Source organism: Entelurus aequoreus, linkage group LG02 (genome assembly GCF_033978785.1).
Source record: "Entelurus aequoreus isolate RoL-2023_Sb linkage group LG02, RoL_Eaeq_v1.1, whole genome shotgun sequence".
NCBI lineage: Eukaryota > Metazoa > Chordata > Actinopteri > Syngnathiformes > Syngnathidae > Entelurus > Entelurus aequoreus.
Genome location: NC_084732.1, coordinates 13,188,821 through 13,206,536, shown reverse-complemented (window position 1 = coordinate 13,206,536; position 17,716 = coordinate 13,188,821). Strand labels below are relative to the sequence as shown.

The 17,716-nt window shown below is 41.3% G+C and overlaps 1 protein-coding gene across 1 annotated transcript; it reads right to left on the bottom strand.

Moving 5' to 3' along the window:
• Nucleotides 1–2,885: 2,885 nt before the first annotated feature.
• si:cabz01068815.1 (solute carrier family 51 subunit beta) lies at nt 2,886–14,703 on the bottom strand. The gene is made up of 6 exons (XM_062022174.1): nt 14,536–14,703; nt 11,385–11,426; nt 10,934–11,314; nt 5,542–5,658; nt 3,450–3,540; nt 2,886–3,373 (listed from the first exon to the last, which is right to left on the bottom strand). The coding sequence occupies exons 1-6, from the start codon at nt 14,633–14,635 to the stop codon at nt 3,064–3,066; spliced, it is 1,041 nt and encodes a 346-aa protein (XP_061878158.1). The 5' UTR covers nt 14,636–14,703; the 3' UTR covers nt 2,886–3,063.
• Nucleotides 14,704–17,716: the final 3,013 nt, after the last annotated feature.

Sequence of the window (17,716 nt, the reverse complement as noted above, 5' to 3'; positions counted from 1 at the left end):
TTGCTCTCGGGCTGAGGTTGCCAAGGTAGTTAAAAAGCTCCTCGGTGGCAAGGATGAGATCTGCCCGGTGTTTCTTAAGGCTCTGGATGCTGTGGGGCTGTCTTGGTTGACAAGACTCTGCAACATCGCGTGGACATCGGGGACGGTACCTCTGGATTGGCAGACCGGGGTGGGGGTTCCTCTCTTTAAGAAGGAGAACCGGAGGGTGTGTTCCAACTATCGTGGGATCACACTCCTCAGCCTTCCCGGTAAGGTCTATTCAGGTGTACTGGAGAGGAGGCTACGCTGGATAGTCGAACCTTGGATTCAGGAGGAGAAGTTTGGTTTTAGTCCTGGTCGTGGAACTGTAGACCAGTTCTATACTCTCGGCAGGGACCTTGAGGGTGCATGGGAGTATGCCCAACCAGTCTACATGTGTTTTGTGGACTTGGAGAAGGCATTCAACCGCGTCCCTCAAGAAGACCTGTGGAAAGTGCTCAGAAAGTATGGTGTATCGGACTGTCTGATTGTGGCGGTCCACTCCCTGTATGATCAGTGTCAGAGCTTTGTCTGCATTGCCGGCAGTAAGTCAGACTTGTTTCCAGTGAGGGTGGGACTCCGCCAGGGCTTCCATTTGTCACCAATTCTGTTCTTAACTTTTATGGGCAGAATTTCTAGGCACAGTCAGGGCGTTGAGGGGATCCGGTTTGGTGGCTGCAGGATTAGGTCTCTGCTATTTGCAGATGATGTGGTCCATTGGCTTCATCTGGCCAGGATCGTCAGATCTCACTGGATCGGTTCGCAGCTGTGTGTGAAGCGACTGGGATGAAAATCAGCTCTTCCAAGTCCCACTCCATGGTTCTTTCCCGGGAAAGGGTGGAGTGCCATCTTCGGGTTGGAAAGGAGATTCTTCCCCAAGTGGAGGAGTTCAAATACCTCGGGGTCTTGTTCACAAGTGAAGGTAGAGTGGATCGTGAGATCGACAGGCGGATCGGTGAGGCGTTTGCAGTGATGCAGACCCTTCATCAGTCCGTCATGGGGAAAAAGGAGCTGAACCGGAAGGCAAAGCTCTCAATTTACCGGTCCATCTACGTTCCTATCCTCAACTATGGTCATGAGCTTTGGGTTATGACCGAAAGGACAAGATCACGGGTACAAGTGGCCGAAATGAGTTTCCTCTGTCGTGTGGCGGGGCTCTTCCTTAGAGATAGGGTGAGAAGCTCTGCCATCCGGGAGGAACTCAGACTAAAGCCACTGCTCCTCCACATCGAGAGGAGCCAGATGAGGTGATTCGGGAATCTGGTTAGAGCCCCCCTGGGGAGGTGTTTAGGGTGCGCCCCACCGGTAGGAGACCACGGGGAAGACTCAGGACAAGGCAATGTCTCCCAGGCTGGTCTGAGAACGCCTCGGGATCCCCTGGGAATGTCAGGCTTGTCACTGACAGTTTGGTTATGTTACGTTTTTTCCCTCTGTGTTTGTGTTTTATTTCCTGTCATCGCTCTTATTTTGTTTCCAGTTCCTGCACGTCTCCCTGAGCGCTCGTTTCCCACACCTGTCCCTGATTGGCAGCCTGGCACGCCTGGTGGCAATTGCCAATCAGGCTACTATTTATACCTGTGTCTCCCTCCAGTCAGGGCTGGAGGATTGTATGCTGTAGACAGTTTGCTGTCTCCAGTTTTCCTTGATTCCTGTTGCCTGTTCCCTGCTTTCCTGGTATCCTGTTTCCTGTCTCCTGCTTCCTGGTTCGTGTTTTCCTTGCATTTTTTTTATATTAAAATCATTTTTTCCTGCATCAAGCCTGCCATCTCTGCATCTTGGGGTTCGTCACCAACACGTCCTGACAGGGAAGAGCTGTACGAAGTATCTAGGCACAATTTTAGACAATAAATTTACCTTTGATGCCAACACTGACCGTATTTGCAAGAAGGCCATTAAGAGGCTGTTTTTCTTGAGGAGACTAAGGGGCTTTCAGGTTGATAGGACATTGATGAGGATGTTCTATTGATCTTGTATCGAGTCTATTTTAACTTATTCCATCACTTCCTGGTTTGGTAACCTCAGTGTGGCCAATAAAAACAGACTAGGTGGTATAATCAAGGTGTGCCAAAAGACAATAGGCACTACCTTGAACCCCCTGAACCAGATCTATCAGGCCAGGGTCATCCAGAAGGCAAAGGCCATTCTGGTCAACCCTCAGCACCCTCTCTTCTCAGAGTTTAGACTCTTGCCCTCAGGATACAGGTATGCCCCTAGTAATAGAAAGGCCAAAAACAACAGATACATAAGATCCTTTGTTCCCTCAGCTGTTGACTTTATAAATGAGCTTCTTAAACAAGCTTAGCTGCTATGCAGTCACTTTAGTGGGAAACGACGTGTGATGATTAGTTTTTATTGTATTACAAATGTTTTTTGTTTTTAGCTCAATGCCTTCATGATGGTTTGTATGTTGTATGTATTTTATGTATTTATACCTTGTTTTTACTGTTGTACCTTGTTTTTACTGTTGTACCTCGTTTTTACTGTTGAACCTTGTTTTTAACGACTACTGCTGCAAACCAAATTGCCCCTCGGGGACAATGAAGATTTTCTAAGTCTAAGTCTAAGTAGCTGGGGAGAGGGAAGTCTGGGCTTCTCTGCTAATACTTCGGATAAGCCGAAAAAGATGGATGGGTGGAAATGAGAAAACCGTGATAACTGGGACATTGTGATGGAAAATGACGTAGTCTTGGCGCATGTGTGGACCGATCATGCCTTCCGGTGCCGATCGTGTAGTGACATGGACTTTGGAACTACTTCCGGCTTTTTTCTTCTTAGTTTTTTTGACCGGCTCAGATCATTTGGTATTACTGCCCCTTCTGGCTGTGGGTATCTACTACACCCCATACCACAATAGAACCTCATTCATCTTTAACACACACATTTTGACGTTTTATTGTATTTCCAGTCAGAGAAAAGCACAGTAACAAAGATCACGTGGCATTACACAAACATCTGCACACAAAACAAACACACCCATCTTTTCTATCTCTACATCATTGTTATCATCATGTCGGGTAACTAAAGAGCAGATGTTGTCAATCTTCTTCATTGGTCTCCTCTTTCCTTCACCTCCTCCTCCTCCTCCTCCTCCTCCTCTTCCTTCTCAGGTTCTGGCAGCTCCTCCCCCATTGGAGCATCGGCGTACAAACAGGAAGTGTTCCCGTCTTTCCACGTGACCACGATGCTTCCCGCTTTGAGCTCGCTGGCGTCGCCGTTGCACGGGGGGACGTTCGACCTCTGCGGCGACGGCGTGCTGGCGATGTCGTCGCAGTCGACGTGCGTGACGACCCACGTCTCCTCGCTTTTGTTCGCCAGGGCGGCGGCCGCCTTGTACTTGCCGATCTTCCTCCGGTTCCTGCGGAGGCGGCAGCGTGATTCACATCCATTTTATTCACGTCTTCAATTACCAACGCCTATCTAACGCGTCGCACCTGCTGGCCATGGCGCCCATTCCCAACAAGAGGAAGCCAACGAGGAGGCAGACGAAGGCCAAACCCAGCAGCACAAACTTCCACATCGTTTCTGAAATTACAGGAAAAGGGTTTACGATCCGTTTAGACCAGGTGTGAAATCGTTTACACCCGGTTTGAACTTGACAAAACCAGAAAGTCCGTGTGTACATAAGTTATCACACAACTTGTTTGCTTTGAGTTCAGGTTTCCCTGTGGCCTGTGGTTACGATCCACTGGTTCTTACAAAGCTGTCTTTGATCTTATCAAGCAAAAGGCGGACAGCTTGTAAATCTCCACTGTGTGCGATGGAATGCGCCGTAGAGGTGTCGGTTTCTCAGATCTTGGACAGCCACAGGAAGGACCTTATCAGGACCCGTAATCTACGAGCAGAGAGGGGGCAAACCTGACACCGATCCAAGCACCTTTTGTTTGAACTGTTTATGACCCAGAGCAGCTGCTGCATAATGAGACCCCTCCCCTTAGAAGCAGCTGCAGCTATGAGAATCTTGTCTCTGTTTGATTCCTTGCTTCTTGTCTTGTTTAATAGATAGTTCGGTGTTTGAACCTTACACCGTGTTTGTAACAGGTGATTTGAGTCATGACTGCCCAAATTTTTTTCCACTGCGGGCCCAAACTGACAAATTTAAAGGTTGTGGGGGCAATTTTACCAGTTTTCGCCTTCAAAACCAATACAATATATTGATTGAGCAAATGGGAAATGCAATGACGGTAGAAATTTAGTGTGAATGCTGAAGAGCCAACGCCGAACTGAAATGCTAACAGTTAGCACGCTGGCCAGATAGCTTCAAGTAACAAAAAATATGAGCAAAAAGAGCTAAAAAAAAGCTAGCATGCTAACAACACTATGCTAAAATGCTAACAGTAGCATGACTACAGTTAGCATTAATGAAATACCAGCATATATGACACTGAGGTGTATACCTGCTAAATTAGCTTACAAAAGCTAGCATGCTTGCATGCTAACAATAGCATGCCTGAAGTTAGCATTAATGAAATACCAAAATGTATAACACTGAGGTGTATATCTCTTAAAGTAGCTCAAAAAAGCTAAAATGCTAATGTTAGCGTGATAAAATACTAACTTTTTTTTTACAAACTGTAGAATGCGTCAAGCACTAACATACAGCATATTACTCTGCAATGTATACCTAAAAAAAAAATTAAGATTCTAACTTGGTTAGCATGCCTGTAGTTAGCATTAGTGAAATACCAAAATATATGACACTGATGTGTATAACTGCTAAATTGGCAAAAAAAAAGCTAACATGCTAATGTTAGCGTGATAAAAATACTAACTGTAGCATGCGTCAAGTACCTAAATAAATTACTTTGCGATGTATAAAATAAAAAAAATGAAAAAGGTTAGCAGGGTTAGCATGCCTACAGTTAGCATTAGTGAAATACCAAAATATTTGACACTAGGGTGTATATTTGATAAATTACCAAAAAAAAAAAAGATAGCATGCGAATGTTTGCGTGATAAGATATTAACTGTAGCATGTGTCAAATACCAAAATATATTACTCTGCAATGAATACATGAACATGTTTAAAATGCCAGCATGGTTTGCATGCCTACAGTTAGCATTTGTGAAATACCAAAATCTGACATTGAGGTGTATAACTGAAAAATTAGCCTAAAAAAGCCAGCATGGTAATGTTAGCTTGCTAAAATACTGAGATCTACAAAGCGGAGAGGGAGCAGGACCTGACGCAGCTCCAGCTGCAATAGCTGTTTACGACCCCCCTCCCCTTAGGAGCAGCTGCGTAATGTAATGCTATGTAATCAGAAAAGGCCCAAATAAAAGAGGATGCGTGAAACCCTTTTGTCAGAGCGTGGTGGGAGACTGTGCCAAGATGCAGCCCAGACGTTTCTCCTCATGAGCCAAATTGAATCCTGTCTCTGTTTAATTCCTTGCTTCTTGTCTGTTTAATAAACCTGACAGTTTCGCTAAAATTTTTTGCCTCAAATGACCCAGAGGCCGCACTTTGGTCACACTGATTGAAGGGCTAACCATGTACATGTAAAACATGTTGATAGGTGTTCTTACGGTCTTCAGTGCGATAGAACCAGCGGAGGTATTCTTTTTGTTCGTCTGTCAGCGTCACATGCTTGTCCTGTCCTTCCGCCGTGGACTCGTCTGTGTCATGTGACGACCTCCTGGGCCCTGAAACGTGTTTGCACTCTCGTTAAACTGCATTCATACATGAGCAAGCTGTGGGGGGTCAAATAGGGTTTAATAAACAAACACATCTTTGAATACTGTGGAGAATGCATATATGTTTAAGAGTTCTTTCTTTTTACATAGCCATGTTTAGAGGAGCTAGTACTTTTCCTTTGTATATTCTACCAGTTTCTCTTTGTCTTCAGAGGTCTGTTTAGTGTCTTAAACCATGAATTGATTACGTGGACCCCGACTTAAACAAGTTGAAAAACGTATTCGGTTGTTACCATTTAGTGGTCAATTGTACGGAATATGTACTGAACTGTGCAATCTACTAATAAAAGTCTCAATCAATCTATCAATCAATTGGAACGTGAATACATCCCCCACTTCTTCCTTATCAGCGTTGCGAGAGGGAGAGGTGGGGGCTTTCTTTGTGTGCAAGAAGTTGGCTCTTCCGTTTGAGTGTCAGATCAACTAGAGTAGCCGATATGAATGTATTGGTTAAGCTGATCTCCTGAAATTTCAGTAAAACTTGATAATATTCCTATTCTGTCTTGATGGTCCTTCTTACTCAGCATATATGTCATCGAAAGAATTTGGGATTGACCAGTAATTTAGATTCCCTGGGAGGAAGAGCTGGTCGACGCAACAATACTCAAATGTGTCAATAATGAAGTATATTTGAAATGAATACGTGTTATTAAATGTGTCATTAAATCATTTAATGTAAAAGGACATTTAATTATTTAATCATTTAATCAGTAATTTTGTAATATTTAATTGATCAATTATTCATGTAATTCAGGGGTCCTCAACGTTTTCCAGGCCAAGAACCCCAAATTGTTAGAGAGAAAGAGTACGTATGAAGTTATGATGGTATTTTACAATAAACTGGTCCTAAAAGTACATTGTTATTATTTAGGCTGACCATATTCTGAAATCCCAAAAAGAAGACACATACTGTATATGCATGCCAAGGCGGGCAGCACGCCAAGGCCGGGACTAGGTGAAAATTTGCCAATGATACTCGAACTTGCTTTATAAATAATATTTTTTTTTAAATAAAGCATTTTTTCTCCTCTGTTGACAGCAGTGTTGGTGCTAGGAATTTTCAAAATGGGGTCCTACAGTAAATTTTTGGGGTCCCACTTTTTTGTAAGCGTTTTGAAAACAAATGATAACGGTATGCATTATCCTGTTATATCTCACATTCTATATTGTGTTTTGGAAAAAGGTTGTCATAAACGTTACTTAATTCATTAAAAAAAATAATACAAAAGAAAACTAATGTAAGCATATGTAAATGTATTCAGTTATAAACATTCATTCACTTTCTTCTTTCCTTCATGGATCTAAACTTTACCGCTGCTGCTAGTTTTTTCTATGTTTTTATTGAATAAGTTGTAGGTGTATTTATTTCAGTACAAAAGTGTAAAAAGTGTTTTGCTTGGGTGATGAAATGATGATAATGGTGTGCCAGGGCATACATACATTTTATATTTAACGCTTAAATCTCTGGAGTCTACATCAACTTCAGATCTATTCCTCATTTGAAAATGTTTTTTTTATGTTGTTTGTTTGTTTGTTTGTTTGTTTGTTTTCCGCCCTTTTTTGTCAAACAAAACTATGTTTTTAATGGCAAACACACAAAATATGCAAAATCTTCCACCAAAAATATTTTTCAAAGTGGAATATTTGATGTGATTTTGATTCAATATTATGTTTTGAGCAATGACAGTTTGAAAGAAAAAAAAAAACAGCTTTGTTTTCTTCGTCAACATTGCAACTTATTCTAAATTACATTTCACCTTTAAGCTTTTTTGTTTCACTTTTGTTATGTTTTTGTTTATTTTCATAGTATTTTTAGAATGTGCCGTGGGCCTTTAAAACATTAGCTGTGGGCCGCAAATGGCTTCCGGGGCACACTTTTGACACCCCTGCTATAGATAATGAAAAATTGAATCTGATAAATCTATGGATAAAAAGCAGAGCCTGGCGACGCATGCTCGTTTATCATAACTCTCTTGCTCTCTCTGTCTCCGCCCCTCCCTCACGAATGCTGCTGCGCGCACAATTTGTTTTGTTTTTAACCCCTTCTTAACCCTGGACGTACATTGAAAATACATGCAACCCTAACTCAAAATGCTGCACATTTGAGGCATTTAAGAAACTCCGCCCGGACAGGCCCTCAAAAGAGGACAGTCTAATATTGACTGTATTGTTTGTCTTTTTAGTTTCACCCTTTTGAATGTCAATAAACCTGCTGAACTCCTGATGATTAACTTGTGTGATGACTGTGTTATGCTAATGGTATATATTTGTACCATGAATTGATTAACGTGGACCCCAACTTAAACAAAATGAAAAACTTATTCGGGTGTTACCATTCAGTGGTCAATTGTACGGAATATGTACTGTACTATGCAATCTACTGATAAAGGTTTCAATTAAAAAAAAGACAACACTCATCGCATTGCAAAAAGTCAGTGTTCAAAAACAAGGGAAAAAAATACAAAAATGAGGGGTATTTTACTTGAACTAAGCAAAATTATCTGCCAATAGAACAAGAAAATTTGGCTTGTCAAGACTTTCCAAAAGAAGTAAAATTAGCTAACCTCAATGAACCCCAAAATACCTTAAAATAAGTATATTCTCACTAATAACAAGTGCACATTTCTTGGTAGAAAAAACAAACATGAGACCTTTTTGCTCAATATGTTGAAAAATATTCTTAAATGAAGTAAACGCTAGTGCCGTTATCTTGACATAATGATATGCGCTCGGCATTACATTTGTTGAAACCAGCAAACTTATACTAAAAACTAATTTATTTTTCTTAATGGAAAGGCAAAAAGGCAACGCTCAGGCAAATCATATGGTCTAAAAATGCATTTTCCCAACGATAACATGACATCATCGCGCCAAGTGCGTGCGCTTTCAGTCAATTAGTGAGCAAGGAATATATGTATATACTGTATATGTGTGTATATATATATATATATATATATATATATATATATATATTTATTTTTTTTAATGTTATTTTTTTATTTTTTTATTTATTTATTTATTTATTTTTAATTTTTATTTTATTTATTGTTATTTTGAAGAATTTATCTGAATGTGCATGAACTATTTCTGCTCAAAATTGTTTGAAATGTCACATGTTAAATTTTAAAATATTAACTGTCGGTTTAATTATGAGACACAATTGTGTCAAAGTCATGATTTGTTTTATTTCATGCTTGAAATGAGAAATGATTACTTTGAAAAAGTAGTTTCATACGTGTGAATGTTGGTGACACGGCTTTGCAACAGTTGATATTCTAGTTTCAAGCATGTTTTACTCAATCTCAGCAACAAGCTGTAATATCTTACTGAGATCATTTAGGACCAACACCCTTAAAACAAGTAAAACACTCTAACATAAGATCTGCTTTGTGAGAAGAATTATATTATCTGACAGAAAATAAGCAAATATCACCCTTATTTGAGATATTTCATCTTACTTAGATTTCACTTTGTGCAGTGCGGTCTCCAGAGTCGTGACGTAAGAAAGGTGTTAAACAGCTATGTTATTATAGCTATGTTAAACGCTAACATGAATATGGAATAATAATGTTGTTATACGTTAATATTTAGTCACATTGAACGACATGACAGTGTGTTCAATGTTCACGTGTACTTCCACCGACAAGTGGAAGTAACCAATCAGGTGTTAGGAAACATATTTTGTCCCATTTGAGCCTCTTGGAGCTGGATACAATCTTACTTGGAGGGGAGGGAGCAGGTGGTAGAGGTGAACGGAACCGTGTCCCCCCCTTCTCTCGGTGAGCTGTGGAGTCCCCCAAGGCAGTATATTGGGACCTTTACTGTTCCTAATATACATAAACGACATGTCATCGGCATGCGACTGTGAATTGTTTTTGTTTGCGGATGACTCGGCCTTGCTGGTATCAGACAAGGACAAGTCACAGGTGGAGAAAATCCTCAGTGCTGAACTCTGTAGAACTTGCACCTGGCTCGCTGACAACAAGCTATCCATACACTTGGGTAAAACAGAATCCATCCTGTTTGGTTCCCACATCAAACTTAAGAGAGTCAATGACTTCACCATAAAAGTAAGTGACAGTGTCATCACCAGGAAAGATGAGGTCACCTACCTAGGTTCCATTCTAGAGGCTAACCTTTCCTGTGATAAAATGCCAACCAAGGTAATCAAAAAGGTTAACCAACGAATGAGATTTCTCTACAGAATTTCCTCTCTGGTCAACAAAAGCACCTTGAGGATTCTGGCGGGAACTCTCGTTCAACCCTTTTTCGATTACGCATGCACCTCCTGGTACCCTAGCACCTCCAAAACCCTCAAATCTAAACTCCAAACATCTCAGAACAAGCTAGTCAGGTTACTTCTAGACCTCCACCCCAGATCCCACCTCACTCCTACCCACTTCTCTAAAGTGGGCTGGCTCAAGGTGGAGGACAGAGTTAAACATCTTGCACTGAGCCTAGTCTATAAAATCCGCTACACCTCCCTGATACCGAAGTACATGTCAAACTACTTCCTAACGTAAATGACCGCCATAACCACAACACCAGGGGGTGCTCCACTAACCACGTTAAACCCAGATTCCGAACTAACAAAGGTCTTAACTCATTCTCTTTCTATGCCACATCAATGTGGAATGCGCTCCCAACAGGTATAAAAGAAAGGGCATCTCTATCCTCCTTCAAAACCGCAATAAAAGTTCACCTCCAGGCAGCTACAACCCTAAACTAACACCCTCCCTGGATTGCTAATAATCAAATGTAAACAATCAAATGCAGATACTTTTTCTTTTTCTTATGCCTTCTGATCTCTCTCTCTCTCTCTCTCTCTCTCTCTCTCTCTCTCTCTCTCTCTCTCTCTCTCTCTCTCTCTCTCTCTCTCTCTCTCTCTCTCTCTCTATGTCCACTACTTGATGTCCATACCCCCCCCCCCCCACACCCCTGATTGTAAATAATGTAAATAATTCAATGTGATTATCTTGTGTGATGACTGTATTATGATGATAGTATATATGATAGTATATATCTGTATCATGAATCAATTTAAGTGGACCCCGACTTAAACAAGTTGAAAAACTTATTCGGGTGTTACCATTTAGTGGTCAATTGTACGGAATATGTACTTCACTGTGCAACCTACTAATAAAAGTCTCAATCAATCAATCAAACTCCATAGTATTTCATATGTTACAAAGCTGATCCGTCAAGTTGATTGAGTGCGACTTACTGAGTGTCTCCTGGCAGACGTCGCCTGCGTCCAGCGACGTCCAGACGGAGCCTTTGTGATCCGGGCTCAGGACGAGGCGCCCCCGGTCTGCAGAGAGCAGCAGCGACGTGCCGCGGCTGAGCAGCATGTTCCTGTCGCACACCCACGCCAGATCCTCGTCCTCATCGTCCTCCGACGCGGGACACGGCCGGGTGAGGTCCGGCTGCCGTGACGACAAACACCTGGACGTGGCGGCGCACGCCAGCAGGCCGCCGTTCTTCCACCGCCACTGCTGGGCCTCCGAGTCCAGGCGGCACTTCCTCAGCACGGCGCCGCCCGCCGGCCAGGAGTCCTCCAGACACAGGCTGATGTGGGCGTTGTGCAGCATGAACGCGCCGGCTCCTGATGACATCATCATGACATCGTCGGCTAATACAGGTAAGGCATGCGTGCGCGTGTGCGGGTTTTTTACCTGTGAGGAGCAGGAAGAAGACCACGCTGGCACCAAACATGTCTGCAAGGCACCAAATACCACTTATGTAGTCATTATTGATACAGCTTTGTCACAAATGATATATTAAAGTTAAAGTACCAATGATTGTCACACGCACACTAGGTGTGGTGAAATTTGTCCTCTGCATTTGACCCATTCCTTGTTCACCCCCTGGGAGGTGAGGGGAGCAGTGAGCAGCAGCGGTGCCGCGCCCGGGAATCATTTTTGGTGATTTAACCCCGAATTCCAACCCTTGATGCTGAGTGCCAAGCAGGGAGGTAAGGGGTCCCATTTTTATAGTCTTTGGTATGACTCGGCCGGGGTTTGAACTCACAACCTACCCATCTCATGGCGGACACTCTATATATGAGTTTTGGCCGATACTGATAATAATCCGATATCGATTAACATGCCAGCTAGTGATCCGCGCCCTAGTTGCCAGCTAGCGATTAGTGCTCTAGTTGCCAGCTAACGATTGGTGCCTAGTTTCCAGCTAGCAATCAGGGCACTAGTTGTCGGCTAGCAATTAGCATGTTCGTTGTCAGCTAGTGAATGCCACTCTAGTTGCCAGCTAGCGATCAGCGCTCTAGCTGTCAGCTAGCGATTGCCGCTCTAGTTGCCAGCTAACGATCCGCGCCCTAGTTGTCGGTTAGCGATTAGCGTGTTAGTTGTCAGCTAGTGATTGGCGCTCTAGTTGCCAGATAGCAATCAGCGCTCCAGTTTTCAGCTACCGATTGGCGCTCTTGATGTCAGACAAGTTGTCAGCTAGTGGTTAGCTTGTAGTTGTCAGCTAGCGATTAACATGCCAGCTGTCAGCTAGTGATTAGCACCCTGGTTTCCAGCCAGTGATCAGCACGCTAGTTGCCAACTAGTGATTAGCGTGTCAGGTTTCAGCTAGCGATTAGCGCACTGGTTTCCGGCTAGTGATCCCTAGCAATTAGCATGTTCGTTGTCAGCTAGCGATTGCCGCTCTAGTTGCAAGCTAACGATCAGCCCGCTAGTTGTCGGCTAGCGATTAGCGCGTTAGTTGCCAGCTATCAATTAGCCCTCTAGTTGCCAGCTAACGATCCACGCCACAGTTGTCGGCACGTGATTAGCGTGTTAGTTGTCAGCTAGTGATTGCCGCTCTAGCAATCAGCGCTCCAGTTTTTGGCAACTGATTGGTGCTCTAGTTGTCAGCTAGTGATTAGCACGTAGTTGCCAGCTAGCGATTCGCATGCTAGATGTCAGCTAGGGATTAGCACCCTGGTTGCCAGCTAGCAATTAGCGTGTCAGGTGTCAGCTAGCGATTAGCGCACTGGTTTCCGACTAGTGATCCGCGCCCTAATTGCCAGCTATCAATTTTATTATTGTATTATAAGCATGGCTGGGCGATTAAAAGATATCAGTGTACAAAACCCAAAACCAGTGAAGTTGGCACGTTGTGTAAATGGTAAATAAAAACAGAATACAATGATTTGCAAATCCTTTTCAACTTATATTCAATTGAATAGACTGCAAAGACAAAATACTTAACGTTCAAACTGGAAAATTTGTTATTTTTTGCAATTATTAGCTCATTTGGAATTTGATGCCTGCAACATGTTTCAAAAAAAGCTGGCACAAGTGGCAAAAAAGACTGAGAAAGTTGAGGAATGCTCATCAAACACTTATTTGGAAAATCCCACAGGTGAACAGGCTAATTGGGAACAGGTGGGTGCCATGATTGGGTATAAAAGCAGCTTCCATGAAATACTCAGTCATTCACAAACAAGGATGGGGCGAGGGTCACCACTTTGTCAACAAATGCGATAGCAAATTGTCCAACAGTTTAAGAACAACATTTCTCAACGAACTATTGCAAGGAATTTAGGGATTTCACCATCTACGGTCCGTAATATCATCAAAAGGTTCAGAGAATCTGGAGAAATCACTGCACGTAAGCGATGATATTACAGACCTTCGATCCCTCAGGCGGTACTGCATCAAAAAGCGACATCAGTGTGTAAAGGATATCACCACGTGGGCTCAGGAACACTTCAGAAAACCACTGTCAGTAACTACAGTTCGTCGCTACATCTGTAAGTGCAAGTTAAAACTCTACTATGCAAAGCGAAAGCCATTTATCAACAACACCCAGAAACGCTGCCGGCTTCGCTGGGCCCGAGCTCATCTAAGATGGACTGATGCAAAGTGGAAAAGTGTTCTGTGGTCTGACGAGTCCACATTTCAAATTGTTTTTGGAAACTGTGGACGTCGTGTCCTCCGGACCAAAGAGGAAACGAACCAACCGGGCTGTTATAGGCGCAAAGTTCAAAAGCCAGCATGTGTGATGGTATGGGGGTGTATTAGTGCCCAAGGCATGGGTAACTTACACATCTGTGAAGGCACCATTAATGCTGAAAGGTACATACAGGTTTTGGAGCAACATATGTTGCCATCCAAGCAACGTCTTTTTCATGGACGCCCCTGCTTATTTCAGCAAGACAATGCCAAGCCACATTCTGCACTTAAAAAGTAAAAGAGACCTGTCTCCCATTGAAAATGTGTGGTGCATTATGAAGCCTAAAATAGCACAACGGAGACCCCGGACTGTTGAACAACTTAAGCTGTACATCAAGCAAGAATGGGAAAGAATTCCACCTGAAAAGCTTAAAAAATTGGTCTCCTCAGTTCCCAAACATTTATTGACTGTTATTAAAAGGAAAGGCCATGTAACACAGTGGTTAAAATGCCCCTGTGCCAACTTTTTTGTGTTGCTGCCATTAAATTCTAAGTTAATGATTATATGCAAAAAAAAAACATGTTTCTCAGTTCGAACATTAAATATCTTGTCTTTGCAGTCTATTTAATTGAGTATAAGTTGAAAAAGATTTGTAAATCATTGTATTCTGTTTTTATTTACCATTTACACAACGTGCCTACTTACTTCTCTTGTATTGTACATGTACAGTATAGGCATTATGCATCATAAAAAAAAGTTTTTTACGACTATGAAAAAATCTGGGGATGTGCAGTTTGCATATATCCATTGCGATCTACTTAATAGTAATGATAAATAATACAGAATAAAGTAACAGTCCACATTAAGGACTGACAGAGTGTTTGTGATGCACTTAATACAATTTACAGAATATAAAAATAGACTCACTGTGATGTCGTGCCGCTGGTTGGAGGTGAAGGCGAGTGCGCTCGTCCGAGTCCACACAAGCTTTCCAAAGGTCAGGGGCGGAGCCTGCAGATGACGTCATCCCTCAAGTTTCATTCGTCCAAGTGTCAGGGAGACCTCAAGGCTGGTCTCTTCACCAAACCCCGTACCTAATTAATGACCATCCAACGACGCTTGTTTGTTCACAATTAAAAATACTCGTATTCCCCTTTGATGTTTTCAATGTGCGCGTCTTGATGGTCACATGTTGTCACGGTGACAAAGTTCATTTTATTTTGTAGTTACTGTTTAGACAGGCAGGTTGTAACCTTGTCTCTGCCGTTTGGGACGCGGCGTGACTCATCGGTCAAACGCCTCTGCTGCTTGCCGCTTTATTTTTTACGGCGCAGGTCGACGACCTCTGGATGGGAGACGCTCGTTTCCTCAAACCGCATTTGAAAAATACTTAGTTTAAAAAAAACAAAAAAAAACATAATTACAAATAGTAAATTGCTTAATGTGTACAGCTCCACTAATGGACATTGGAGTGTTACTTTCCAAGGCAAAATTAAAGTATTGCTAGAAACATAACTTTATATGGGACTTTATTGTATTATATGTATAGTACAGGGGTCACCAACGCGGTGCCCGCAGGCACCAGGTAGCCCGTAAGGACCAGATGAGTAGCCCGCTGGCCTGTTCTAAAAATAGCTCAAATAGCAGCACTTACCAGTGAGCTGCCTCTATTTTTTAAATTGTATTTATTTACTAGCAAGCTGGTCTCGCTGTGCTCGACATTTTTAATTCTAAGAGAGACAAAACTCAAATAGAATTTGAAAATCCAAGAAAATATTTTAAAGACTTGGTCTTCACTTGTTTAAATAAATTCATTATTTTTTTTACTTTGCTTCTTATAACTTTCAGAAAGACAATTTTAGAGAAAAAATACAACCTTAAAAATGATTTTAGGATTTTTAAACACATATACCTTTTTACCTTTTAAATTCCTTCCTCTTATTTCCTGACAATTTAAATCAATGTTCAAGTAAAATTTTTTTTTTTATTGTAAAGAATAATAAATACATTTTAATTTAATTTTTCATTTTAGCTTCTGTTTTTTTCGACGAAGAATATTTGTGAAATATTTCTTCAAACTTATCATGATTAAAATTCAAAAAAATTATTCTGGCAAATCTAGAAAATCTGTAGAATCAAATTTAAATCTTATTTTAAAGTCTTTTGAATTTATTTTAAAATTTTTGTTCTGGAAAATCTAGAAGAAATAACGATTTGTCTTTGTTAGAAATATAGCTTGGTCCAGTTTGTTATATATTCTAACAAAGTGCAGATTTGATTTTAACCTATTTAAAACATGTCATCCAAATTCTAAAATCAATCTTAATCAGGAAAAATTACTAATGATGTTCCATAAATTATTTTTTAAATTTTTTCAAAAAGATTCGAATTAGCTAGTTTTTCTCTTCTTTTTTCCGGTTGAATTTTGAATTTTAAAGAGTCGTAATTGAAGATAAACTATGTTTCAAAATTTAATCGTCATTTTTTTCGTGTTTTCTCCTCTTTTAAACCGTTCAATTAAGTGTAAATATCATTAATTATTAATAATAACATAGAGTTAAAGGTAAATTGAGCAAATTGGCTATTTCTGGCAATTTATTTAAGTGTGTATCAAACTGGTAGCCCTTCGCATTAATTAGTACCCAAGAAGTAGCTCTTGGTTTCAAAACGGTTGGTGACCCCTGGTATAGTACATGTTCCAAAAAGAAAAAAGCATAAAACACAGTATATTTAAATATACTAAATGTAAAAAAGGGAATAAATATTCAAAATAATCTAGTTTGGTTACGCCATCATGAGCGCAACACAAGGTTGTAAAAGTTTCAACTACAATTCTAAATAAGATGTCAAAAGCAAACTGAAATCAAATACACACAGCTTAAAGATTGATCAATACCTATTTAAATTTAGTAATACATAAATATGATGATTTATCCAAATATAAAAGAAATATACCTGAACAGAACGCTCATGATGGTTACACCAAAAAGTAACGCTATGAATCGCGTTATTCCAAGTTTTTGGGGCATTTTTATGCTATTTCCAAGCATCTCCTTTTTATTATCGTTGATTTTAAATGGTCAAACTAATGCATATTATATATGCATGCCCTAGTAAACAAAAAGAAAGTCATATTTATTTTGATTGTTACATTTTGAAGTACATTTGTGCAGGTGGGTGCGACTGTACCCATTACCAGAGCTGTACACTAATGGTTTATTTTGTATGTTTAAAAATGGGACTTTTGCTGGGTCTCCGTCAGTGCACTTGAATAAGTGTACTTACTGTAGTTCCTGAGTGCGTGACGTTAGACGGTATAAGCCCGTTACGCTTAATGTTTAACAACTTCTTCTCTTTTTTTTGAAAAAAAAAAGAAAACATTTGGCAGTCCCTCCTCTTCTACCACGTAGCCAACATGGCGCCTATTAAAGTTCAAGTTAAAGTACCACTGAGAGTCACATACACACACACTAGGTGTGGTGAAATTACCCTCTGCATTTGACCCATACCCTTGTTTCACCTCCCTGGGAGGTGAGGGGAGCAGTGAGCAGCAGCGGTGGCCGCGCTCGGGACCGTGATGCTGCGCACCAAGCAGGGAGGTAAAAGGTCCTATTTTTATAGAGGGTGTCAAGTGTTCAGTGTCACCATTTTGAGGGCAACATCTAGGTCGGGGTTGTTCAAAGTGCGGCCTGGGGGCCATTTGTGGCCCACAGCTTGTTTTTTTTTACATTCTAAAGACAAAATAAAAACATCCTGGATTAGCACAATACACGCAAAAAAACTAAAATATGCAGTTTTGAGAGAAATTACCATGCTGACAGTTAGAATGCGTCAAGTACCAAGTCTTATGACTGAAAAGTTAGGTGTGGCGAAATTATTCTCTGCATTTGACCCATCACCCTTGATCACCCCCTGGGAGGTGAGGGGAGCAGTGAGCAACAGCAGTGGCAGCGCCCAAGAATAATTTTTGGTGATTCAACCCCCAATTCCAACCCTTGATGCTGAGTGCCAAGCAGGGAGGTAATGGTTATTATAGTTATTAAGTTGTACTTTTCTATCTGTGCAAAGGCACGCAACTTGTTATCTTCCACTGCAAGTTGTCTCGCAG

What these genes read in the sequence shown, in the direction of transcription:
- si:cabz01068815.1 (XM_062022174.1), bottom strand. Translation starts at nt 14,635, where the DNA reads ATGACGTCATCTGCAGGCTCCGCCCCTGACCTTTGGAAAGCTTGTGTG. An exon ending in CGTCTGCCAGGAGACACTCA is followed by an intron (nt 5,659 to 10,933) that starts GTAAGTCGCACT and finishes AACACGTTTCAG; the next exon opens with GGCCCAGGAGGTCGTCACAT. An exon ending in GTTCTATCGCACTGAAGACC is followed by an intron (nt 3,541 to 5,541) that starts GTAAGAACACCT and finishes CTGTAATTTCAG; the next exon opens with AAACGATGTGGAAGTTTGTG.